Genomic DNA, 25,883 nt, shown 5'->3' with positions numbered 1-25,883 from the left:
AGATCTCTCCCCCTCCTCAGCCTCTTTAATGAGGTAGGGATGGAGCCTTTATTGAATAAGCAAACAGGGTGAGATATTAACATGCAAGAAATGTTCTGGTATTTTTATGATAACCTCCATGTGGTCATCAAGATGTTGCCTGTTTTGGGTTCCAGAAGGTATAACCTAGGAAGGTGAGCATATCAAGCTGGCAGTGATAATGTCATGTGGCAAGACTGGCAAAAATCCCTGCTCCCCAAGAACCAAGTAACTTCCTGCTTAGTCATACCATATCAAATAGATTTAGCGAAATGCGAAAGTAAAATGTGGGATGTTTACCCTGAAAGTCATAGGGAGTTCCTGCAGACATTTACATGAGAAAGGATGGAAGGTGGATCTAGTGGTGAAACCTGGGACTCTCAGAGAAGAGTCAAGAAACAAAGAAACTTCCCAGAGGACTCTTGAGATGGGCTTGTGACATCAGGAAGGGTGTGAGTGGAGGGAGAAGAAAGCAGGGATCTGCATTTAGGATCACTGTGAAGTGAACAGGTAGGATGGCTGCATCAGAAAAGGTGGGAAGGAAATGGGCTCTGGAGGTTTCAAAACTCAGTGCTGGTTTATGATTCCAACTCAAGCAGGAGCCAAGAAGGGGAGCAGTTTCCACGTTAAACACGTTGTACGTTGTCCAAACCAGTGGCGCCAACCTAATTTCTGCTTCTGCCCCTGGACTGCGTGCGTATTCAGTAAGTGAGAGAATGCGGTGATGAATACAGACAGCGCACCACATTTTTACAAGGTGCTTCTGGAAACCTAAATAGAGACTTGATTTTTTAGACTCGCTCCCATGGCAACACGCCCCCAGCAAAACCCACAGTCACCAGCAGCTGTCTGTTGCTTTCTGCTGAGGTTTTTGTCACTTCCACATGGGGTCAGGTTTGATCTTCCTCCCACCCCAGAAATGGCAGTTAGCCCTGCAGAAAAAATAAATTGATCTTGTCCTAAACACTTCTGCATGTGCACCCTGCTGTTCCTGCATCTGCATGACTTGGGAACCTCTGTGTCTTTGGTACTTCTCAGAGTGATAAAAATGAAGTCAAGAAATTGAGTTCGGAAGTGGCTAAGGATAAGAGAGGGAACAGAGAGAAAGTCTATTCTCAGATATGCTCACCAGCCCTTCCCTCAAATCTCCAACCACTTACAATGTCTTTGTGGCTTGTGACATGAAGTTTAGGTTCTAAGATCATAAAAGATATTAAGGGCCCAGAATGATAGCCTAGTACCTAAATCCTTGCGTTGCAACTTGCGGGATCCCATATGGGCGTGGTTCATGTCCCCGCTGCTCCACTTCCCATCCAGCTCTCTGTGGCCTGAGAAAGCAATTGGGGACAGTCCAAAGTCTTGGGGCCCTGCACCTGCATGGGAGATCCAGAAGAGGCTCCAGGCTCCTGGCTTTGGATTGGCTCAGCTCTGACTGTTGCAGTCACTTGGGAAGTAAATCAATGGACAGAAGAAGATCTTCTGTCTCTCCTCCACTCTGACTTTCCAATAAAAATAAAATAAATCTTAAAAAAAAAAATAAAGATTGCTGTTGCTTCAGTCCACTAAATTTTGGGCTACGTTGTTAGCCAGAGAGAACCAATGGAGTATTGCTTTTAGCTGTTACTGTGTAATAGGATACCCCAAAACTTGATATCTTAAAATAATTGTCTTGTTATTGCAGGCTTTGTGGATTAGGAATTCAGAAAGGTCTCAGCTAGGTAGTTTGTGTCTAATCCAAGTTTCTGTCTAATGTCATCTGAGAGGGTGAGGGTTGGAACTGGAGGTGACTTCTCCAGCCACATCTTTGGACGCCAGTACCCTGTAGTCTTCCTCTCACTTTTCCACGCTCTTCATGGAGCTGTGTTTATGGCTTGGACTTTCAACAGCACAATGAGCCCAAAGTAGTTGAACTTATTTTTTTTAAGATTTACTTATTTTTATTACAAAGTCAGATATACAGAGAGGAGGAAAGATAGAGAGGAAGATCCTCCGTCCGATGATTCACTCCTAAAGTGAGCGCAACAGCCAGTGCTGCGCCAATCTGAAGCTGGGAACCTGGAACCTCCTCCAGGTCTCCCACGCGGGTGCAGGGTCCCAAAGCTTTGGGCTGTCCTCGACTGCTTTCCCAGGCCACAAGCAGGGAGCTGGATGGGAAGTGGAGCTTCCGGGATTAGCACCGGCACCCATATGGGATTCTGGCACTTTCAAGGCAAGGACTTTAGCCGCTAGGCCACGCCGCCGGGCCCGTAGTTGAACTTCTTAAGGGTAGCTAGTTTCTTAAGAGAGGTTGAAGTTGCCATTCATTGCAAAGTCTAGGGCAAGAGTTGGTTGGCATCATTTCTGTCAAAACCTATTGATCCAAGCTGCTGTGGAGCTACAGAAGAAATAAGCTCAATTGCTTGAAGAGAAGAGTTTTTTGCCACAAGAGGCTAGGTGGGAATCTAAACTTAATCCTTGTGTGGTTCTGAATCTTAATGTAAATGCTTCCAACTTTGGCCATGAGTTTTTTCATTTAGTTCCTTGATTGTGTTAAGGTTCATTCTATCCCCAGGTCGTTTTAAAGGATTTTTTTTTCAGTCATGAAAGGATGTTAAATTTTTATCAGCGGTTTCCTGTGTCTATGGATATAAGCATATGGTTTTTAATCTTCCGATTGTTAATGTGATATATCACATTTATTGATTTGTTGATTTATTGATTTATTGATTTGTGTGTTGAATTTGCATGCAAAGAATAAATCCCAGTTGTTCCAGTTGTATAATTTTTGTCATGTGTAGCTGGATTCAATTAACTAGTATTTTATTGAGGATTTTTGCACGTGTTCATCAGGGATTTTTGCCTTTAGTTATCTTTCTGATAATTTTTTTTTAAGATTTATTTTTATTTGAAAGCATTACAGAGAGGAGAGAGAGAAAAGAGAAGTGAGAAAGAAAGAGCGAGAGCTCCCCAAATGCCCACAGCTAGGCCATTCTAACGCCAAGAGCCAGGAGCTTCTTCTGGGTCTCCTATGTAGGTACAGAGGCCCAAGAACTTGAGCCATCTTTTGTTGCTTTCCCAGGCCATCAGCAGAGAGTTAACAGGGAAGTGAAGCACCTGGAACATGAACTGGCATGCAGATAGGCTGCCAGCACTGCAGGAGGTGGATTCACTCACTATGCCACCATACCAGTGCCTGTTTACCTTTTACTGGCTTTCTGATTGAGGTAATTGAAGAAGTTTGGGTGGATCTCCTTTCTTTCAATTCTTTCATATAGTTTGAAAAGAATTAAAATTAGATCTTTCCTGTTGAAATGTTTAGTAGAATTTAGCTTTAAAACTACCGGTTTCTGCTTTTTTGTTGTTGTTGGAAGGGTCGTTATTACTGATTAAATCTCTACCTTAATTATTGATGACTCAATATAGATAGATTAAATGCATCCAGAAAGACTTTCCAATCGGTTGACATGTTGTTGTTTGTGGTACTTTCTGGTAATTCTCTGTGTCTGTGGTGTCTGTTGTTGTATTTTCCTTTCCATGCCTAATATTACTGATTTGAGTCTTCTTCCTGTCTCCACTCTTTTTTTTTATTAGTTGCATCAATGGTATGCCAATTTCATTAAAAAAAAAAAACAATTCTTAATTCACTGATCTTGTTTGTGTTTATTTGATTTTTTAGAATTATTTTAATTATTTTTTTCCAATAATTTGGGGTTTTGCTTGCTGTTTTTCTAGATCCTTGAAACGAACTGCTGGAGTATTTATTTAATAACTTTCTGATTTGCTTAAATAGGCACTAATTGCCATGAATTTCCTTCTTATCACTGCCTTTGCTGTATCCAATAAGTTTTGATGTGTTATGTTGTTCAAGTCTAGGAATTTTTCTTTAATTTTCCTTTTGATTTCTTCTAAGACCCATTGTTCATTCAGTAACATATTACTCAGTCTCTATGTGTTTGCATACTTTTTGTGATTTCTTGAGTTGTTGATTTCAGCTTCATTCCCTGATGATCACAAAAAACACATGATATCCAAGTGGTTAAGTCCTTGCCTTGCATGTACTGATATCCCGTATGGGCATGGTTCATGTTCGAGCTGCTCCACTTCCTCTCCACTTCCCTGCTTGTGGCCTGGGAAAGCAGTCAAGGACAGCCCAATAGCCTTGGGACACTGCACCATGTGAGAGACCCAGAAGAAGGTCTCCCACATGGTCTCCAGGCTCCTGACTTTGGATCAGCTCAGCTCTAGCCATTACAGATATTTGGGGAGTAAACCAGCAGACAGATCTTCCTGTCCATCCTTTTCTCTGTAAGTCTGACTTTACAATAAAAATCTGACTTTATCATAAAAATAAATTTTAAAAAACATGGTATGATTTAAACTAGGATTTTTCTGAGGTTGGATTTAAGCCCTAGAGTAGGTTCCATAACTACTTGAAAAGAATGCGTATACTGAAACCATGGAATGAAATGTTCTATAAATACCGATTAGGTCCATAGTTCATCTTTATATCTTTTGTTTATTTGCTTTCTAGTTGATTTGTACATTGATGAAAGTGGAGTCTTGATGTTGCCCATTATTATTGTGTTGAAATCTATATCTCCCTTTAGATCCATTAATAATTGTTTTAAATAGCAAGGTGGCTTGGCATTGAGTGCATATGCATTAATTTTAGTCACTTCTTGCAGTTGAATTAATACTTTGATCATCATGTCATGTCCTTCTTCATCTGTTTTAGTAGTTTTTGTGTTAGTCTTTTTTGTCTGATCTTTGAAGGGCTACCCCTGCTCATTTTTCCTCTCTGTTGGCAAGGAATGCTTTTTCCATCTTTTCACTTTTGGTCTGTATGTGTCTTTATTGGTGAGGTATATTTCTTTTGGCAGCAAATAAATGGATCTAGTTTTCAATCTATTCACCTACTATGATTCTTTTGATTGGAGATTTAGATAATTTGAGTGTAGGGTTATTATTGAAAGATAACGGCTTAACCCAATTTTACATAAATATTCCTATTGCTCTTTTTGTATTTCCTTTGTACTTTAGCTAGATTTTTTTTCCTTTACATTCTTTCATTATGGTGGTTATTATTTTCTATTTCTGTGTGTAATAACCCTTAAGCATCATTCGTAGGGCTGGGTGGGTAGTAGCAAATTCTTCCAATTTATGTTTGTTTTGGAAGACCTTTATTATACCTTCATATACTAATGAGAACTTTGATATGTATAGTATTCTGGGTTGACACTTCTTTGTTTTAGGGCCTGGACTGTCTCTCTGCATTTACTCCTTTTATAGAGTTTCTGATGAGAAATCACCTGTAAGTCTGATTGGAAATCCTATGAAAGTAATCTTTTTTCTTGTGCACATTTTAGAATCTTTATGTTTTACTCTGGTAAGTTTGACTACAATATGCCACAGTGAAAAATCTTTCCTTTCCATGCATAGTAGGAGTTTTGTGTCCTTCCTTGAGAGTCCTTCCTTCACTCTGTTCAGATGGCAAAGCAGCCTAAGTTAGTGTGGCTGTCCCCTATTCAGCTGTCTTTGATCCTCCCAAAGTTAATGTCTAAACAAATAATATGAGAAATACTCTCCTTGGCCTGGTTTGGGTTGTAGGCCCAGCCCTGAATCACTCCTGGAGGCCAGAAGGATGAAATATAACTTGCAGGCTCTGCGGAAGCCACAATCTGAAGAAATATTTCCTGGGAGAAAGAGGAGCATGCAGAATAACTCACTGTACATGTTTTTTTATGCTACGTGATGTCATTTCTCTTGAATGATTCCTTTGCACCCCTAAGGACTGATAGGGCCCTTGCTGTAAACACTGAACTTGCATGGTTGTTGGGGGAAGAGTTTGAAGTCAGGATGTGTGAAGTGACTTAATCCCATGGATTAATTCTAGATCTACCAGCTGTTAACTTACTGTGTCTAAGTACATGTTAACAGTGACATCCCTTTTGGATTTCCTTGCTTTTTGATTGCTTTGCATAAAAGTTAAGTGGAAACTTCTTTTGGTGACCCATTTTGTTTTTGCATGCTCTGCTGTGTAGTTGGACTGCTCAAGTTTATGTCCATTGATTTTTGTAAATGTACATGGAAGGAAACAGAATGTAAACTGTTAAAACATTTCCAATGAAAACAGCCTTACTTCATGACTTCCAGTTACACTTTTTTCTTCTAATGAAGTAAGCTGCTTTAATTTTCTTTTAAAAAAATTTTATTTGGATGAGGTCAGAAATTGGGAAATTTCTCTTCCATTACTCACACTGCTTTCCAGCTGCTGGCCTCATGTGCCCTTGACATGCTGCATGGGAGACATCCGAAAGCCATAGTCTGCTGTTGTACACACCATGCACTATGCTTGACACAGATTTCCACTCTTGTAAGCACCATTCTCTCAACACCCCTGGTGGCCCCTTAATGGCCTGGATTTTTAGCAGTTCTGCCCTGGAGGTACCTGGTACCTGATTGGACAACTGCTCTGCTGACTTTATGTGTATATTAAGGGGTTCTTGGCTCAGTTTGAATTCATTCACGTGAAATTCAAAAATAAAGCCTAATGGATTAGTTAACTTTTGAGGACACTAAGGAAACCTTCTTTAGAAAGCTTCTGAGCCTTCTGGAAGATTATTTGTTAGAGATACTTAAAACCTCTCCATTTGTGTTGCTACTTTGCGAAGCTCTCGGGTCCTTCTATCTCCCTTTGGCTGTCCTACTTGGTCAATTCATGAAGCTGTGTTTTTATTTTAACATAGAAATAAAATAGGAGGAAGAAACAAAGAAATTTTGAAATTGTGACATTGCCATGTCTTAGCAGGGCATTTCCATCACTGCTTGGTTGAATTATAACAGTGTTGGCATAGTGGAAATAAAAGCAGATTTTTGCTTTGAATGCAAATTTTTTTAAAATGCCTGTGGCATCCCCTCCTGTTAGAAGACATCAAAGAAATGGACGCTGCTAATTGAAACTTACTCAGAAATGAAATAATTATTATAAGGATAAGAAAATTGTTTTTGTATCAGTGAGACATACTATATGCTCCCTGCCTTTTCCTGAACCAGTATCTCTTGCTCCAATCCTGCATTGTGTCCAAACCGTCACTCCCGTGACGCCTGTGCACGTGTGTGACCTCCCACTCCTCAGTCCTTCCTGTTCTGCGTGTCTGTCTTTTCCAGGTTTCTTACCTCCTCACCCCTGCACAGCATGGCTGTCCTGGCATGGCCTCCCGCACAGCAATCTGCATTGTTTGGTCCATATCCTCTCATCCCTGCACCTGCTCATCCCTGGACTCTGCTTTCTTCCTCCCAGTTTTACCAGACCAACCTTAGAGTTTCCTGAGTTAGAAGGTTCATTAGAGAAGAATTATGTCTGTGACATCTGGCAGGTGTGTTCATTCCCAGCCAGGCTGGTCATCTGACTAAATCAGCTGCCTACCTCCTCTTGACGAATGGGACATAGATTGACCCCCCCCTTATCATTCATTTCTGTGAAGATTAAAATATTTATTGCAAAGCATATGGCCCCTGCAGGTACACAAATATTAAGAGTTGCTATTACTATGATTTGAGAATAGTCCACATCTATGCTAACACTGCTAACAAATGAATGGTTTCTAACTTTGGCTTTGAACAAGTCTTTATAACAACTTCTCAATGCTGGTTCTTATGTGACCTTTTGACCCCATCTCCTAAGACCGCTGCCCCTTCCCCACAGCAGCACACACATGCACCCTCATCCTGTGGCAGACACATCTGATTACCTTGTCAATCACACCTCAGGGCCCTTGTACTTGCTGATATCCACATGATTGGATTCCCTTACCTCCCTCTGGTCATTGATTAAATATCAGCTTCTCAGGAATGCCTACCCTGAGCACTCATTTGAAACTACAATGCTCCTCTTCTGTACTCCTTTCCCTTTCTGCTTTCCCCCCCTCCCCTTTAGCATTTAGCATCATCAGACACACTGGCTCTCTCCTTGTGTTACAACATATACATGCACTCAAGGTGTGAATTCCATGAGGGCAGGGAATTCTGTATCTCTTGTTCCTTTCTGTATCTTGACTGCTTAGAATTGTTCCTAGCAAATGGCAAGTACTCAGTAAATGCTCATTGAATGAAAGATTGAGCTTATTTTTTAAAGATTTATTTATTTTTCCTAGAAAGGCAGATTTACAGAGAGAAGACTAAGCAAAGAGAAAGATCTTCTGGCTGCTAATTCACTCCCAAAATGGCCACAACAGCCAGAGCTGGGCCAATCCTAAGCCAGGACCCAGGAGTTTGGGTCGGCCATGTGGATACAGGGTCCTAAGGTTTTGGGCTATGCTGCTCTGCTTTCCCAGGCCATAAGCAGGGGACTGGATGGCAGGTGAAAAGCAGCCAACACATGAACCAGTGCTCATATGGGATGCCAACGTTTGAAAGCAGAGGATTAGTCAACTGAGCCATTGTGCTGGTTCCAAGCCTAATTTGAATGTTACTACCATAGTGACGTTCTTCCTAGTTTCCCCAGGCGTGATTACTTTTTTTGTGTTCCTATGACACATAATACATTCTTCAATTATAACATTTATCACATTGTATTTTTATGGAAAACACATTTAAGCTCTTAAACTTAACCAGATGGCATAATTCAAAAGCACATTTTTATTTAACAGGCTGAAGCCTCATATTGCACAGACTTGATCAAATGATTACACAAACTCTAATGCACTCTGGGTGTTTTTAAAATCTCATTCACATCATGTTCTTATTCTATACAATTAAATGCAAGCTTGTGAAAAACCTAAGGAAAAGAAAAAACAAATTAGAAAAGATATCTTATGCAAGAGCATACTCTATATTTTCACATTACAGATACCTCGCTTTTTTGCCAATAGAGGACATACAAAATCCTGTCTTCTAAAAATATCAGCCTCGCTATAAAGGTGGCTGATGATCTATAAGAACAGTTGCATTTTCAGGTGGACTTTCTTTATATGTTGGATAAAGAAACTTTTCTTTTTTGGAAGATCTATCTACTTGAAAGGGGGACAGAGATGGAGGGAGGAAGGTAAAGGAGAGAGAGAGAGAGAGAGAGAGAGAGAGAGAGAGAGAGAGAGAGAGAGAATGAATCATCTACTGTTTTATTCCCCAAATGCCTACAACAGCCAGGTTGGGCCAGATCAAAGGCAGAAGCCAGAAGCTCCATCCAGGTCTCCCACAAGCATAGCAGGAACCCACATGCTTGTGCCATTATCTGCTTTATAGTTTTCTCAACAGATCCAAAGGAAGAACTAATATAATATTCATAGGCTTCTAGGTTAAAGGTAGTGAGCAATTGAACAATCTCAAATACATTTCTATGCCATTGATGCAAGCTTGCAACCAGAAAAACTGGCTAGTCAATCACATATTCATTCACTGCTATTGTTTTAGGCATGGAGCATATTTCAAGCTATTGATTGAAGCCTGAACCTGTCATTTCCTACTGCAAAATATCTTAGGACATAGGCAAAGGAGAAATCACTTCTCCCAAAGCAGCGGAGGGTGGCTGCTAAGCAGAATCATCAGTCTGTGTTCAGAGGTGATAACGATCTAAGAAAGCCTCTGAGTAAGGTGACATGACAGCTGTGAATGCCTGTGACAGTGGTGATTATCAGCTTCAATGAACACGTTTTAACCTGGAAAAGACATTTGTGATGAGCAAGTGCCTCTGGGATGGAATCAGAATTGGTATCCCTTGCAGATTGGTGAATTCATATTTTGGATGTCTGAAATCCAAGGCAATACAAAGATGCCCATTGTCAATGAACTATACTTGTTGGAAAGGTGGAAAACTGATTTCTGCCTATGGGAAATTACTGATGCTCCCTAGCCTAACTCTTCAAAGATGGTGCTGTAAACTAAAAACTCTGAAAATGAAAGCCTGGGATGATGCTGGTTCACTCTTCCCTGATTGGACCCGAATACTATGACCCAGTAGAGAGTTTCCTTGTTGCTCACTGTCTTCCCTGTCTTTGAAATCCTGCTCACCAAGCAAGTATCTTAGTTCTAAGATTGACGTATGTTAGTATACATGTATGCATTTGAAAGGCAGAGAGAGGGAGGGAGACACACAGAGAACCATTTTCTGGCTGCTGATTTGCTCCATAAATGGATGCAGAAGCCATGGCTGAGCAGGCTGAAGCCAGGTGACAGATCTTTATCCTAGTCTCTTATGTGAGTGGTAGATTGGTGTGCAAGTATTCAAGCCATCTTGTGCTGCCTTTGCAGGTGTGTTATCAGAGAGCTAGACTGGAAGCAAAGCAGCCAGGACTCAAACCACTACTCCGATATTTGAGGCTGATGTTGCAAGTTAACCCATAGGTATCACAGGTTACGCTGCCATGCTACAATGCTGACCCTGAAATGTGTATTTTTTTTTTTAAAGATTATGTGTTTTTTATTTGAAAAGTAGAAGTATGCAATTTGGGTTTTTTTTAAGATTTATTTATTTTTACTGCAAAGTCAGATATACAGAGAGGAGAAAAGAAAGAGAGGAAGCTCTTCCATCCATTGATTCACTCCCCAAGCAGCTGCAATGACTGGAGCTGAACCAATCCAAAACCAGGAGCCAGGAGCCTCTTCCAGATCTCCCATATAGGAGCAGGGCTCCAAAGCTTTGGACCATCCTCAACTGCTTTCCCAGGTCACAAACAGGGAGCTGGATGGGAAGCAGGGTTGCCGGGATTAGAACTGCTCCCCACATAGGATCCCGGCGCATTCAAGATGACTTCAGCTGCTAGGTTGCTGCGCTGGGCCCAAAGTGTATTTTAAACAATTGTTTTCCTTTCTTTTTTGGCGGGGGGAGTGGGAGGAATCGGGTGGTGAATCCTGATCCTACTTAGATTGGGAACAAGAAAATAGAAAGTTTATATGATGCATAAAAGTGCTCATTCGTGACTATCTTGCCCCTTTCAGCATTACTAGAAGTTTCTTAGTGTAAATACTTGCTGGTTCTCCTCAGTGGCTAATAGCACATATGCATACATGTGTATATTGTTTCCTCCTTCCCTGAACATCTGTATTTGACCTCTAAGTTCATGGTCTTGCAAGAATTACAGTTTTCCTCATATGTTGAAAGATTTCTCTATTTTCTTCAATAACCATTGATGCATCTGGTCTGAAAACCAGCCTTTTAAAGAATTTTCCAGAACCACTTATCAGATCTAGTAAACACTTCTCTGTCCTTATCTGATTCCAACTTTCTGAGATGTTTGGCCCTAGAAACTTCTCCCTGTAAAGATTGCTTCTCTAGGGATGCTAAAAAGCTCTGCTTTCTGTGATTTGGCACCCTGAGGCCAAATCCTTCAGCCTCCTTTGGCAGGTTGCTCTGTTTATCACTCTTGGCCTTTAAAGAGTTCAACCTCATCTTCTGTTTTTGTCTGAATGACAGTCACCATAGCTTCAGTGATTGCCTCCTGAGCCAGCACATCCTTCTTTTTTTTTTTTTTTAAAGTTTTATTTATTTTTATTGCAAAGTCAGATGTAGAGAGAGAAGGAGAGACAGAGAGGAAGATCTTCCATCTGCTGATTCACTCCCCAAGTGGTCCTAATGGCCAGTGCTGTGTCAATCCAAAGCCAGGAGTCCAAAGCCTCTTTTGGGTCTCCCATGCAATTGCAGGGCCCCAAGGCTTTGGGCCATCCTCAACTGCTTTCCCAGACCACAAGCAGGGAGCTGGATGGGAAGTGGGACCAGTGAGACATTAACCAGCGCCCATATGGGATCCTAGAGCATGCAAGGTGAAGATTCCAGTTGCTAGGCTACCGCTCCAGGCCTGAATCAAAACATCTTATAAGATCAAGATCCAAGTATTTCCTTATTCAACAAATAGTTCAACACACACCTGCTGTGTATGACATCTGTTGACCACTAGGACAACTTTCAGGTACTTCTCTGTGTCCAAACACATTCATGAAAACCTCTCTCCAAAAAAGAATTATTTCATCTGTGTTTCTTAGCTTGATGAATGATGTATTATTCACTTAGTCACCCAAACAGTAACTTGTGGTTTCTCTGCACTATCTCTTCCTCTCTCACTGCCCACCCTTAACCTCATCCATGACCATGCCCAATCTGGTTAATTATCAGATCCTTTGAATATCTCAAATTTGTGGATTTTAAGAATTTTGTTTAGTTATTTGAAAGGCAGAATTACAGAGGGATGGACAGAGGAACCTTCTACTCACTGGTTCACTCCCCGAATGGTCGCAAAGGCTAGGACCATCTGCTGCTGCTTTCTCAGGAGCATTGACAAACAACTGAATCAGAAATAGAACAACTGGGCCTGTAACTGGTGCTCATATAGGATGCTGACAGCACAACGTGCTGTACCACAATTAGCCCAAGTTGGTGCTTTCTTCCACACTTGCTTATCTACTGTCTTAGCTTAGATCTCCCTTAGTCTTTGACTCCTTTTTTTATCTTCTGCTGTAGGTGATTTCTCTGTGCTACACCCAGCAGCAGACTTTGTTGATAAGCACATTTCACCACTGAGTTCTCCGCCTACAGCACCTGAAGGTTCCAGATCACCTTCAGAATTTAGGTCACGCTCTAGCTTGGCCATAAGACCTTTCTGCACTTGAAACTTGCTGCATTTCCTTCCACTCTACACTCTGTACTTTGTCCACATGACATCATGGCTGTCTCCCAGCAATGCTGTGCCCTTTCCTACTTCTATACCTGCAATTATCCGCCAGAAACGCTTCTGTGTTCCCTGTGTGTTGTGCTTCCTCCTCTCCATGACCACATAGTCTAATGAACAAGCCTGTGAATTCTGGGGCCAAGAATCCCTACTATCCAATCGTGGACACGTTGCTTCTCTTGTTTAAGTCTCAGTTTTCTCATCAGGACTAGGAGAATCAAATCCGATATTTGATAAATAAATGCATGCATGAATAATACATTCACTTAGTATTTACTATCTTCCAGTGCCTGTTCTAGGAATTGGCAGATTCAGCCATGAGCAGAACAGCTGACGCCCCTGCTCTAACAGGTGTTATCTTCTAAGTAGCAGCATCAGAAGTGAACAGAAAAGGTTACTGTTGTTGTTACTCATCTAACACTTAGGTATCATCTGCACAGAGAAAACTTTTCAGACCTACTGCCCAGTTTCCACTCTGAGTTAGCTGCTTATGTTCTATGCTTCCACCCTATGCTATGCTGTGCTATGCTTTGCTATATAGTACCATTCTTCCAGCACTTCTGTTCTACCCTAACAGCTGATGACTCTTACCCACAACCTTGAGAGCTCTTTGAGGTCAAGCCAGAACTGTTTCCTTGACCAGCTCTTAGTACACAAGAAATCCAGTTGCCAATATTAAATGAATAAATGTTTTAGAGTAGGCCTAACACAGGATGTAAAAACAACACTTACCACTAATGAGGATCTGCTCTGTGCCAGACACTGTGTTAAGCATGTTAATGAACACATTATGTGATTTAATCTGCAAGCCAACACTATGAATTATCACACCTACTTTATGCATGAGGATGCTAAATCTGAGAGCTGTGAAGTAACTTGTTAAGGTCGCAGAGCAAGCAGGTGGTGAGTGAAGTCCAGCACCCAGGTCTGCCTGAGCACAGAGCTCCTAATTTAGTCATGGAGTTGTGAGAGGAGCCTTTTCTCCATGGGCAGGTGTAATAATATGCCCAAGACAAAGGCCTAAGGCTTTTTAGCTCATTTTTTCCCCTAGAACCTGTATAATCTTCCCCAGCTTGCTGAGGACTGGGGAGCCAGAAGTTGTTTTAAATGTGCCAGTTCTCAGTGTTAGAGCATCTTTCAGTTTAGGCCAACTTTACATGGTTTCATCTCTTGGATGAATAGGAAGTCTTCAGATGCCCTGGCTCTTTCCGAGCTTCTGTGCAGAATACTACCAAGAGGAGTAGGTGGATGGGATTTGTAGACACTTAGGAGAGGAGAGATTTGGAACTTCTCACACTGTTCTTGACTGTGCAGCATTTGACTCTGCTAAGAAGTCATTGGCATGAAGCTGTCCATGGGCATTCTATTAGTGTCCTAGGCTGACCCCCTTCAGCTGCCGTATCTCCCTGCAGACTTGTCCTGGCACTGTATAAGCTTTTCAGCGCTATCTCTACCATTTGGGCTCAACCTCAAAAGTTTCACCCTGTAGACCCAGGTTAAATATCCCTTTGCTCTGTTGTGGTGCGCCCACCACACCAACTCACCACCATCTATTCAATCTGCGATAGGAGATCCTGTTTTCCCTACTCTTATCCCCTTTATATACTCAGTTGAGGCTGGAAAGGGTGGGGCTTCCCCTTACTCCTCCTGTCTTTCCTGTACTTTCTTATGTCATTTTATCTTCCTTTCCAAGGTGGAATTTGCTCTCCCCTTTTTGCTGGGGCTGAACTGGAGAATGGCTGCCAGGTAACCTGATTTATGGAGGAGAGGAATGAAAACACAACTGTTTAATATTTTTCAAATTATTACCCCTGTTACTCCTGCAACTAGGAGGGTAATCCCTGGTCTCTGGAGCTCTCTAGGTCCCTTTACAGCAAAGCGGCTCAGAAGAGTCTTGCAGGAAGATTTACAAGGGCTCCCAGATACCGCCTTCACCTGCCTCACCACCCTGCCCCTTTTGGCCAGGGGAACCAAATTCCTGGCTACCCTCTCCTCTTTCCTGAGTGTCCTAGAAACAAAGTGGGATATGTGCTCTACAGAATCCGTTGTTGTAATGAATGAAGCACATATACAAATTCTGGCAAATTTAGTCTTCAAGATAACACCAATTATGGGTTTGTGGGAGAATAAAGACTTTAAGCTGAAAAGACCGGGCATTTCATTGGTAGACTCTGCCTTTCAACTTCAGAGCCTTTGGCCCTACAGAAAAGGAAAGAGTTGGTGAGGAAATTGACCACAGTAGGTCAGGCAACAGAAATAGCCAGAGGAAGCCTGAATCTGTAGCAGTGTCTCTTACCCCCCTGTGCAATGAGGGCTGTGTGCGTGTCTGGTCCTTTATCTCTAAACCTTGCATGTATGGAATTGGACTCTAACTGTAGGCAAAAAAAAAAAATCCTGTGTAAACTGAGATGTAGATGAAAGAACTAACTTATGCACTGTGAAATAAATGGAGAAGTAGAAAATAAAATGATTAAAATCATGGCCTACATGGAGAGGCTAAAACATGGGATGAGAAGGGGGGGAGCTTGTTTGAGATGGCCATGACCATCTGGGTTGTGAAACATTGGATTCCAATTCCAGAAGCCTGATACCGAAAATAAGTTATGACTAGGGACTTTCACTTGGAGAATTGTCAGGCATGATCAAATTTTTGCTTATTTTTTAATATCTGTATCACAAAATGAGAATGCAGATAGATCATGCAATAACATAGAGTGAGCAGTAGCCAAGTCCTTCTGCCTCAAGCATTTATGCTTTTAAACCCAATTCTTCCCACTCCACAAAAGGTTAGAAACCACATCTGATAACTAGAGAACCCTTCAACTTCCCCTTTTTTTCTGGACTTTAGTCTAATTCATACATTTTCCACAGTAGGAGCAATTCTCTTGAAACCTCTCTCTCCACAATGGTTGTGTTGGGAGTATACCCCGAGTGCTCGATTCCTACCTGGATCTGTTGCATTTGAGCTCTCATTAAATACAGACCACTGAGCAGTCACATTGAGAAGAATATGTCACATGTCACCTTGAAGTCCCCACCCAGTTCTCCCTTGCTGCGTAAGCTTCAGCCATTTAACCCACTAGTTCACTAGTCTTTATAATGGGGATTTTTTTTTAATTTATTTATTTTTATTACAAAGTCAGATATACAGAGAGGAGGAGAAACAGAGAGGAAGATCTTCCCTCTGATGATTCACTCCCCAAGTGAGCTGCAACGGCCGGTGTGCGCCGATCTGAAGCCGGGAACCTGGAACCTCTTCCGGGTCTCCCACACGGGTGCAGGGTCCCAATGTATTGGGCCGTCCTCCACTGCTTTCCCAGGCCACAAGCAGGGAGCTGGATGGGAAGTGGAGCTTCCGGGATTAGAACCGGCGCCCATATGGGATCCCGGGGCTTTCAAGGTGAGGACTTTAGCCGCTAGGCCACGCCGCCGGGCCCTATAATGGGGATTTTAAAAAAAACCCACCAGCCTGTGTTACAGCCTGTTTTTTGAAAGATGCATTGCAATGATGTAAAACTGAGTGTTGAGAGCCTCCATATATCAAATGAGAGATGACTTGTTTAATTCACATGGACATGGAATAAACGAAAAGCATCACTGAACTATACCAGTAGGTAGCATACTGAATTTGAATTGGGGGTTTCAGAAAACCATGGTGTTCTAAAATGGTGGTCATCTTCTTTTTTTTTTTCTTTTTTTCTACTCTTTGGGAATTCCTTTGTACAGAAAGAAAAAAAACCCTAAGCTTATACTCTTTATTAATGGAAAGGGCACTGATTAGAAGGAAGGGACATTGATTAAAAGGAAATGTAGCCTTTCTTTAGGCTTTTTTTTTTCTTGCTTCTTGTCGCTGAGAGGGAGAGAGAAAGGTTGGAATTTTAACCCTTCCCTTCCGTTGGATACCTCTTCTTAAAGCAGGCCTGGAGTGCTTTCGAGGGTTTTCTGAAACCCTGCCAAGTTTCATTTTCCTGGCCTGAGAACTTGGTATTGAAGGAGTTAAAGGGTCCCCCGCAGCCCTGCGCCAGAATCCTTCTTTTGTGTACACAGCTGCAGTGAGAGCACGGGTCGGGAAAGGAAACGGTTAGAGGAAGAGCTGGTTTTCAGACAAGGCTAGCGTGCGAGGGGGGCTGCGCGCTGGCCTGGGATTTCACGTGCCAGATGTAGGCCGGCCCGGTGCCTGCCTGGAGCGGCTGGCCTGCTCGCCCAGCGCCAAGGGAGGCGAGGTGATGAGTTAGCGCGTTGCCATGGGGACGGGCGGGCCACGTGACCGGCTGACGCCCGCGCGGGCGGGCGGGGCGGCGGAGGGGCGGGGCGGGGCGGGGCGGGCGCGAGCGCAGGCGGCGAGCGGAGAGCGGGCAGGCGGCAGGCAGGGTCCGCGCGCCGAGCCGGCCGGGAGCGCCAGCGAGCCAGAGCGAGCGAGCGGGAAGACGCAGCCGCCACCTTCCTCAGCAGCCAGCCCGCAGCGGTTTGTTCCCTTCCTCGGGAGAGCGCCAATGCCTGGGCCGACACAAACCCTGTCCCCCAATGGCGAGAACAACAACGACATCATCCAGGATAACGGGACCATCATCCCTTTCCGGAAGCACACAGTGCGCGGAGAGCGTTCCTACAGGTAATGGGGCTGGCACAGGGGCGGCAGGAGCTGGGGGAGCGGCGCGGGGGCGCGCGGAAATCCGGCCCGTTATATAATGGAGCAAAGCCGGGCTGCAGACGTGCGTGTGTGAGGGCGGCTGCGCTTCTCCCGGGGGTGCAGGCAGGGAGGGGGGAGTTCTGTCTCTGGGTGTCCTGTGGGGTCGGCACAGAGGCTTTCCGGATTGCAGAGGGGCAGCGTTTTGTGAGGAGGGTCGCCGCCTCCATCCCCCTTTGCCTGCACATTGATAAAAATGCATGCTGTCTCCCCTATCCACACCACACCACACCACACCACACCACACCACACCGGCTGCAGCACTTCCCCTCCCCCTTCCCTGTTACATTTTAAAGGAGCCATTAGGTAGCTATGTAGAAAACCGAAGGGTGGCGAAGGGGGGTGGAGAGACGTTTGCGTTCAACCTGGAGAGCGTGCAGGGAAGATGGAATCCTCTAGATGAAGCTGCAGCCTGTGATGGTAAACCGCCAGATTGATGGAGCTTTGTACGGGTTCTGCTCGCTGATTGGTGCGGGGATTGACAGCGGAGGTCACGGTGTCAGACATTCGCCAAAATTCTCCCCGTACAACCCTGGGGATAGGAGAAAGAGGTGGGGCTGCGGCAGGCTGAAAGGAACCCGACGCCGTTTTTGCATTTTCAGAGGAGTTTATGGCCTCCGCATGGGTGGGTGGGAGAGCCCACCCCTCTTGACAGGAGGAAGGCAATTTCTGGTTTTGTACTGAGGTCTGATTTAAGGATGGGACTTGTGTTGGTCGTTATATTGTGAGCTTTTTGATTAATGAGCTGGCCAATGCGGTTGGCATCTTTTTTTTTTGCATTAGCATATCTGGCAATATGTTGCGGGAGATAAGCTCATTAAAATTGTTTGCATTGTTTGATAAGGATAACAGTGTCATGGGGAATGCAGCTAGGGCCTTGGGCTGCTGAGGGCCAGAGAGAAGACTGATAGCTTCGTGGTCATGTTTCCTCTGAAGTTCTTTTGTACTGGGGGAGTTATTTTTACATGCTACCTTGATAACTAACAATGCTTTGAGGCAGAGCGCACACACCACACACACACACACACCCCTACCCCTCTAAAGCCTGTCTCTCCACTAGCGAGCAACAGGAAGTAACTGCGATTTATATATAGCTTTCTTCTAAACATTCAAATGGTAGTTGTGGGTGGAATATTCTGCATGTAAATGTTATTTGCCACTTCCTCTTAAAACAGCATTTAAAAAAATACACACCCCACTTGACTCCAGGTGCCGAGAGAAAGGTCTGCATGACCTTTGCCCTGTGTTCGCTGGCAGTTCCAAAAACACTGGGAGTTCATTTTGGCTGTGTCCATAAGATCACCCAAATCTCCTGCCTTATGGTTCCAGCTCCTGTGTTGACATGCATCCTTGGAGATTTCCAAGGCTTGTTTCCTTCTGAGTGTAAACCAGCCTTGGCCCCTGGCTCCTGCAACCCTGCCGTGGAGACCCTGCAGCTGCCCAGTGGAATCCTCTCCTGCTGCCCCACTTTTCTCTCCCGTGAACACCCCAAAGCCTATAAATGGAATCTCCAAACAAGAAATTTGAGTTGTGCTAGTCAGTAACAGGTTTGAAGCCCTCATTTCCTAAGTGGTAAAGCCCTGCTATGAAGGTGGTAGTTGCTTTTAAGACAAAATTTTACCACATGAACCAAAGGACGTTGCCTAATCATGTTTTCATACTCATATGAAATAAGTTGAAATGACAATGGAAAGCTAACTCAGCAGGTTAAATATTACCTTTTGATAATGGAGTCTGACTTTACCATGAAATTCTGTTTTTATCTCTCATTCAGTGCAAATTATTTCCATTTCCTGAAGTACTTATTTCCAGTTTGCAATCGGAGCCCTGTAATGGTACCTAAAATTAAATTTAAAAAAAAATTTACCAAAGATCTGAGTGAAGACCATTTTGAGTAAGAGTGTCACTGCATTTGTATTTTATGTAACAGGATTACTGGATACTGGAGTGAGAGAGGTCATAGGTTAAATTGAAGGAGGAAGCCTCTGAAATTGCATTTGTATTGTACGGCGCAGGTTTACAAAGACAAACACAATTGATGTGGCTCTGGCCACCTTCTCAAAGAGGATGGCCGACGTAATACAGCGGCTGCCTATGTTTTTGGAGAAATGTAAGGAAAGGCAAAATGTGACACATTTTTCTATGCAGGAATCATCCCGTCGTTGTTTTGGCTTCCCCAGACTGGACTAATACAGACATTTCATAGCTGGAGTGCATTGCAAGACAATTTGGAAGAGTGGAGATTTAACCAAATGAGAGCCCTCCTCGGGCTCTTGGCCCAGTGCAGTCCTCCACCTGAGATGTGCTTACCTGTGCTCCTGGGATCAGCATCTGTTCTCGTCCTGCTGTACTTGCTGCCATTGGGCAGCTGTCGGCAGGCCCCGTGTCTTAGGCCTGTTCTCCGCTTTTGCTCCGAAGTGCGAAGGAATGTACTCCCGTTTTTACAGGGATCAACGTTGTTAGGTTAGCTACCCACATCACAACCCAGTTACTTCTTAAAAGAGAGCTTTGTAAACAGAAGAAGAATGTCCTGATTGAGGAGCCCTTGAACAGGAAGGGTCCTCACGTCGCTGGCAGTGCAGGTAACAGGAGGAGGGGACAATGCTCTTGAGTGCCAGCGGTGGGCAGCTGCCACGCCTCTGCTGTGAGCGCGTCTGCACTGAATTGCACGTAAATAAAGCCAAGTGTGCTTCCTGACTCATATCTCAACCCAGGTCTCCCTTTGTGTACATGGAGCCCCATCTGCACAGCCTGGAGTAGAGGAGGTGGCAAATAATTTCTGCAACCAACAGGGTTAGAGAAACAGATTTCTTTGACAAAGTTAAATAATTCCATTGACAAAAAAAAAAAAAAAAAAAAAAAAAACAAGTGCAGTCGTGGCCTAGCAGAGCCATGTGGCTGGTTTTCACAGCCCATGGCCACTGCTGCCGACTCAGCTGCAGCTTCGTCCTCGCGTTTATGAGCACCAGAAAGCCGTACAGTTTGAAGAGCTGCCTAAAAAATAAATGTGATGTGGGCCATTTGAGGTGACACTGTTTAATTCACAGAGCGATTGAGTCCTGCTCTGCAGCTCCCCAGGGAGGGTGCTCCCCATGGCTCGGTTTCATGCAGATGCTAGTCGGAAATGAGATTCATTAACTGGCCCTCTGCCCAGTGCATCTTTGTTTGCATACTGCAGCTTTTGAAGAACTGGTGTATAAGGCTAGGGGCCAGTTTCCACATGGATGTTGGGATGTGCAACTGCAAAAACATACGTTTCTGAATACTTAAAAAAGAAGAGAATGGATTGTAAAGAAAGGCAAAAGTAAAATGTAAGCCTGAAATATTAACCTTAAAACATCCAAATTTGTCTATTTAAAAAGATAAAGTATTGTTAACAAAGAAAAAAATGTTTATATGTGTGCTTGCAATAGTTATGTATTTCTGTGCAATGCATCATATGATAGGTCCAAGTGTGTTCTGTTCAGAAGCTGTTCCATTCGCTAACATAGCTCACTTTAATTAGAATGTTGATTTCAGATCACATTCCCCTAAACAGCAGCTGTAAACAGCAGAAATCTAGCTTTATGTGTCTTTGTTTTGTACTTGTTAATATCATCCGGGTTTAGGGAGGTTTTTCGAAATAAGTGATTTCTGTCTCTAGTACTGGGTGCCTTGTTGCTTTGTCCCACTTGGGAGCCTCTCAGAGCCTCCATGCAGAACCTGGTCTTCCCTGTACACTTGCCGCGGGGAGCAAGGCTCACCCTGCTCCGCTGCTGTTTGTGGCTTCTGCTTCCAATGCATGATCTTAGCAGAGCAGTGGTGTGAGGTTGTCCTGGAATTCCGAAACCCGCTTCCTTATGCAGCATCTTTCTCGTATTCCTTTGGAACTCTTGAAGGTAGAAGGTCTAGTCTTTCAGATGAATGGAGAAAGATTGGGGCTGACATTTACCTGTTCCCTCAGCTTGGAGACTTAAAATCATCAGTAGCTGGGGTCAGCTCAGGCCGGTGTTTGTGACAGATGCCCCTCCAAGGATTCCAAACTCTATAAAGAGACCTGGTAGAAACAGCTCATTTTCTGACAGTGTTGTATTGCTGTCAGTATTTCTGCTTAGTCTGATAATGAAAGTGCTTTGCGTTTCCTGCACAAGTGACTGAAAATGAAAAAAAAAATTACATTGAAAGCCTGGGCGCTGCAGGAAGGTGGAAAGACACTGTAGGAAAGCAAAGGTTTTGGTGAACAGACAGAATGAGGCTTTTCCTTGGCCTGGCCAGGTGCATGGGGGGCGCTAGTCGGAAGAGCAAAGCAGGAGCGCTGGAAGGCAGGCAGGTAGGTTAGAAGTTGAAAATGGAAATCGCAGAAAACTCGTTAACCCATAAACAGCGTAATGCAGACAGAGGTGCAGGCGATGGTAGAACTGCTATTGGAAACCGAACGTTGAGAGGGATGTGGGATGAGGGATGTGGGATGAGGGATGTGGGCCCCACCCTGATGAGTGTGGAATGATTAGACAACACTTGACCCTGGCAGAGCTCCAGCACCCCCATGTATAAGAGGCAGGCAGGACGGCTTTCCTTAAGTACAAGTCGTGAATGTAGCTCTACGAATAGACTGGTTCTTAGACAAGACACACGCTTTTCCGATTACAGATGTTAATGCGGTGGCCGACAGTGTAACATAAAGGGTGGTTAGTGACGAGTGATAACCCTCCCAGATTCAAAAAAGGCTGGTACTTCACCGTGAAGGACTCTGCCTCGTCATCTGATGCCTTCAGACCACACACGTGGCTGATGGACCCACGCAGAAGGCTGCCAGAGACTCCAGAGCCATTCCTCTTGCCTTGATGGCGGCACCTAGAGCAGACTGAGAGCTGACGCAGGATCCTGGGCTTGTCAACTTGTACCTTTTGCCAGTTTCACAGTGAGGGCATATTGATTTGTTCCTGCTCTGAGAAAAGCATTTCTCCTCCACAATGAAATTTATTAGAATGGTTTCAGTTCTTTTGACTTCAGGCTATGTTTCAGCTGGCTTCCTCTGGACTACTAAATTGGATGTCTTCCCTTCAGCCAATTTCTTGGAGACTATTCCGGAGTGCCTTTTTTTTTTTTGTTACAATGCTCCACATACACACCCCACTGGTGTCCTTTTCTGAGTATTTGTCCCAATGTTGCTGGTCCCTGGTATGTATTTGTATGTTGAAAGAATCCCTGGAAATCTGCAAATCACATATGAAAAGACGTTTTCAGATTGCCTTATAGTACAAATCATTTTCTCCTGAATTTATTTTTGTTAAAGGCATCTCCAAAGAGGATTATTTATTTCAATGCAAATAAATCCTAAGTGAGATAAAAACTGAACAGAGTTTATAGGACACCGAAAAAATAATTTTTTTAGTAGGTTATGGAAAAAAGCCAAACAGTTTTTGTATGCTTTTGGTGTCAAATCTCTCCAGGCGAGTTAGGGTTTTACTTGAAGTAGGACAGATTTTTTATAAAGCATTACTGTTTTTTTTTTCTAAAGGGACAACAAATTGGTAGTAGATGCATGGGTTGCTGAGGTTAATGGCAGCTTTTAGTGCTGAAGTCCTTTGATGTGTATTTGGTTAGGGAAACAGGACAAGAACCTGGTTTTTCTGTTAGTTCTAGGTCTTGCTTATATCCAGCAGGTAAAATGTCCCAGACAATTTGATTTGGGCTATGCCTTTGACTTAAAGGAAGACTATGTGTGCATTGGTAAAAGGAAGCCTTGTGAGGTTTTTCCATCATAGTTTCAATGTCAACATGGCACTTCCAGAAAACACTCTGGCCCCCAAATGGAGATGCAGATTTCCGTGCTACGCAATAGACCAAGGGATTGATGGCCAGTGTTTGTTGCTGTTGCATAAGCCTAAAGTGATGATGCTCTTCGTAGGAGATACCCTTCCAGTCTTTCTGATTGTGGTTCATTGTGCCCAGAGGTAGTATTTGGTTTAGGATTTGTTTTTGCTTTAAGAACATTCATTCTTTGTCTTTTATTTAATGTCAGCCTATCCTGGCAAAGCCCTGGAAGGTATTTTGTCAAAAATGCCGGAGGCATTGACATCACTGGAGCCTCTCTATGACGTCACTGGAGCCTCTATGACATCACTGGAGCCTCTCTATGACATCACTGGAGCCTCTGTATGGCCACAGTTACACTTTGATTGCGAACGGTAGCATCCGTCATTGAGGAGTCCTCCCAGACTCCTGTGAGATTCCCTGTGGTGCTCTGCAAATCAGGAGAAAGTGGAGTTCTTGGAATGGGCTTCTCTCCCCTCCCCTCCTCTCCCTGCCTGCCGCCTACTCCCTTGTCGTCTTGTTGCAATACCAGAATATATTTTCAGGTTGCTAAGAAGATAATTTTGGGGGGTCTGGATCAGAGCCTAGCAGCTTAAAATCCTCGCCTTGCATGCCCATGTGGACAATGGTTTGTGTCCTGGTGACCCCACTTCCCATCCAGCTCCCTGCTTGTGGCCTGGGAAAGTAGTTGAAGGCAGCCCAAAGCTTTGGGACCCAGCTCCTGTGTGGGAGACCTGGAAGAGGCTCCGGACTCCTGGCTTTGGATTGGTATAGCTCTGGTCGTTATGGCCACTTGTGGAGTAAATCAGCCGATGGAAGACTTTGTCTCTCCTCCTCTCAATCTGATTTTCCAGTAAAAAATAAATTAATTTTAAAAAAGATATTTTTTTTTTTTTGGTGAAATTTTTGTTTTCTTTATTTCTTTTTTTTTTTTTTTTAATTATTTATTATTTAACTTCAGTAATTACATTGTATTATGTGACACAGTTACATAGATACTTGGGTTCTCCCCACCCCTCCCCAAACCCTCCCACCATGGTGGATTCCTCCACCTTGTTGCATAACCACAGCTCAAGTTCAGTTGAGATTTCCCCATTGCAAACGTATACCAAACATAGAGTCCAGCATCTTATTGTCCCGTCAAGTTCAACGGTTTCTTAGGTATACCCTCTCTGGTCTGATGACAGAGCCAGCAGAGTATCATCCCAGTCAATTGAAAGCTCCAACATACCATCAGCAAAAATTTACATTTTTAAATGCCCACTCTTGAACATTACACCATTATCACTGTGTTAAAATGTGAACCCCAATCCTTTGTTCAGCAGGCCTCCTGGGTTGTTTCTGTGTGCCAGCCTTCATGCTGGATCCTGGGAATATGAGTACAGAGAATGCACAGCCCCTCCACAAAGGAGCCTGCAGAGGCCTGGGCAGTGGCATGGTGAGCATCCCTGGGGACAGAGGGCTGGGAAGTGCCAGAGGTGCCCCCAAGGATGTCCCAGGTCTGTTTCAGAGGATGGCAGTTGTTGGTTCAGACGCCTTCCCAGAGCTGTCTTCATGAAAGTAGTTAGGTGATTATTTTGCCATTAGCTGGTAAGGACAAAATTAGCACTCCTGTCATTTTCAGAAGCCTTCAGAAATGAAGCGTGTCAATAAAAATTGTTTGAGTGTGTTTGTCTCCCCTACCATGACTTCTGTGTATGTTTTATGAATGTGACCTTGAGGCACCCCTTTAAGCATTGTCAGGTAACTTTCGTGGCAGAGAAAGCTTACAGAAAGTTTCTTAGAGAAAAGCTGAGAGGTTTAGCCATGAATCGTTCAATATTTATAATATGCATGTTGGTCAGCAGTTGATTGAAAACTGCGGTATAGTAACCTGTATATAAGCATTGAGGAAAATAACACTATTTGTTCATGCTTAATTGATATATATGGAGAAACTAAAAGGATATAAATTCGTAATGATGCGAACTGGACAGATTAGTCACCAGGTACCTTTTACGATTTTTTATTGCAACCAAGTTGATCAGTGATGTTTCATTTCACGTTTTAATAGCCAAGATTCTAAAAAGTGGAGTTGGCATTTTAACAGGAGGAGTTTTACATGTTGAAATATGTAAATGTTGATGAACTCAGTGATGGAACATGGATGGTTTTAAGCATTTGCTCGGTGTAAGTGCCATTGGTAAACCTGGGCGGTCATGGAGCGGTCGTGCTCGGGCAGCACGTGCCTGGCTTCGCCCTGGGAGACTTCTCCCGCAGCAGTCACAGTCCGGATCTGGTTTCATTTTCTCCGGAGTGCGTCAGAGCTGCCTGCGTTGTTGTTTTCTGATATGTCCAGTCTGCCTAGTATGCTCCGTGAATCTCGCACCAACTGCAGAGCAATTCACTGTGAGGATTATGTTTCAGTATCCTCTGCATTTCTGTTGCCCTCTTATGGAGCATCTGATGTTTGTCAGGCACTGCGCAGGGCCCTGGCTTCAGTCCTCCATGTATCCCAGCACAGCCTGTGCTGTCCCCTTGAGGAAGTCGGGGTGCGTGCGCTGGCCTTCCTGTTAGCCTCCTGCGGGACCTAGGACATAGCCATCTGCATTTCTCCCTGCCTCTCTGCTCCAACAGTCAAACCCCAACCCCACCCCTGCACACACACACACACACACACACACACACACACACAGAGTCTGGGTGAACCCCAGGGAGACTAAGCAATTAAGAAACAAAGACAGGGAAAGCTTTGAATACATTATCCT

General features: G+C 43.7%; 1 protein-coding gene across 6 annotated transcripts in view; it reads left to right on the top strand.

The window, feature by feature from the left end:
* The window catches only part of MAPRE2 (microtubule associated protein RP/EB family member 2), a 152,474-nt gene that overhangs the window by 38,678 nt on the left and 87,913 nt on the right, over nucleotides 1-25,883 (top strand). For 2 of the 6 annotated variants that reach the window (XM_004579550.2, XM_058676756.1), the window contains exon 1: nucleotides 16,983-17,265. The exons of 3 other annotated variants lie outside the window; for them this stretch is intronic. In XM_004579550.2, coding sequence (XP_004579607.1) covers nucleotides 17,147-17,265 — 119 coding nt within the window. In that variant the 5' untranslated portion in view covers nucleotides 16,983-17,146. Of the gene's footprint in view, nucleotides 1-16,982; nucleotides 17,266-25,883 lie in introns of those variants that run through there. One more of the 6 variants, XM_004579552.2, reaches the window with a different exon arrangement.

This window comes from Ochotona princeps, chromosome 18 (assembly GCF_030435755.1).
Source record: "Ochotona princeps isolate mOchPri1 chromosome 18, mOchPri1.hap1, whole genome shotgun sequence".
NCBI lineage: Eukaryota > Metazoa > Chordata > Mammalia > Lagomorpha > Ochotonidae > Ochotona > Ochotona princeps.
Note: the sequence above shows the minus strand (reverse complement) of the source record. Positions and strands in the feature narration are given on the sequence as shown.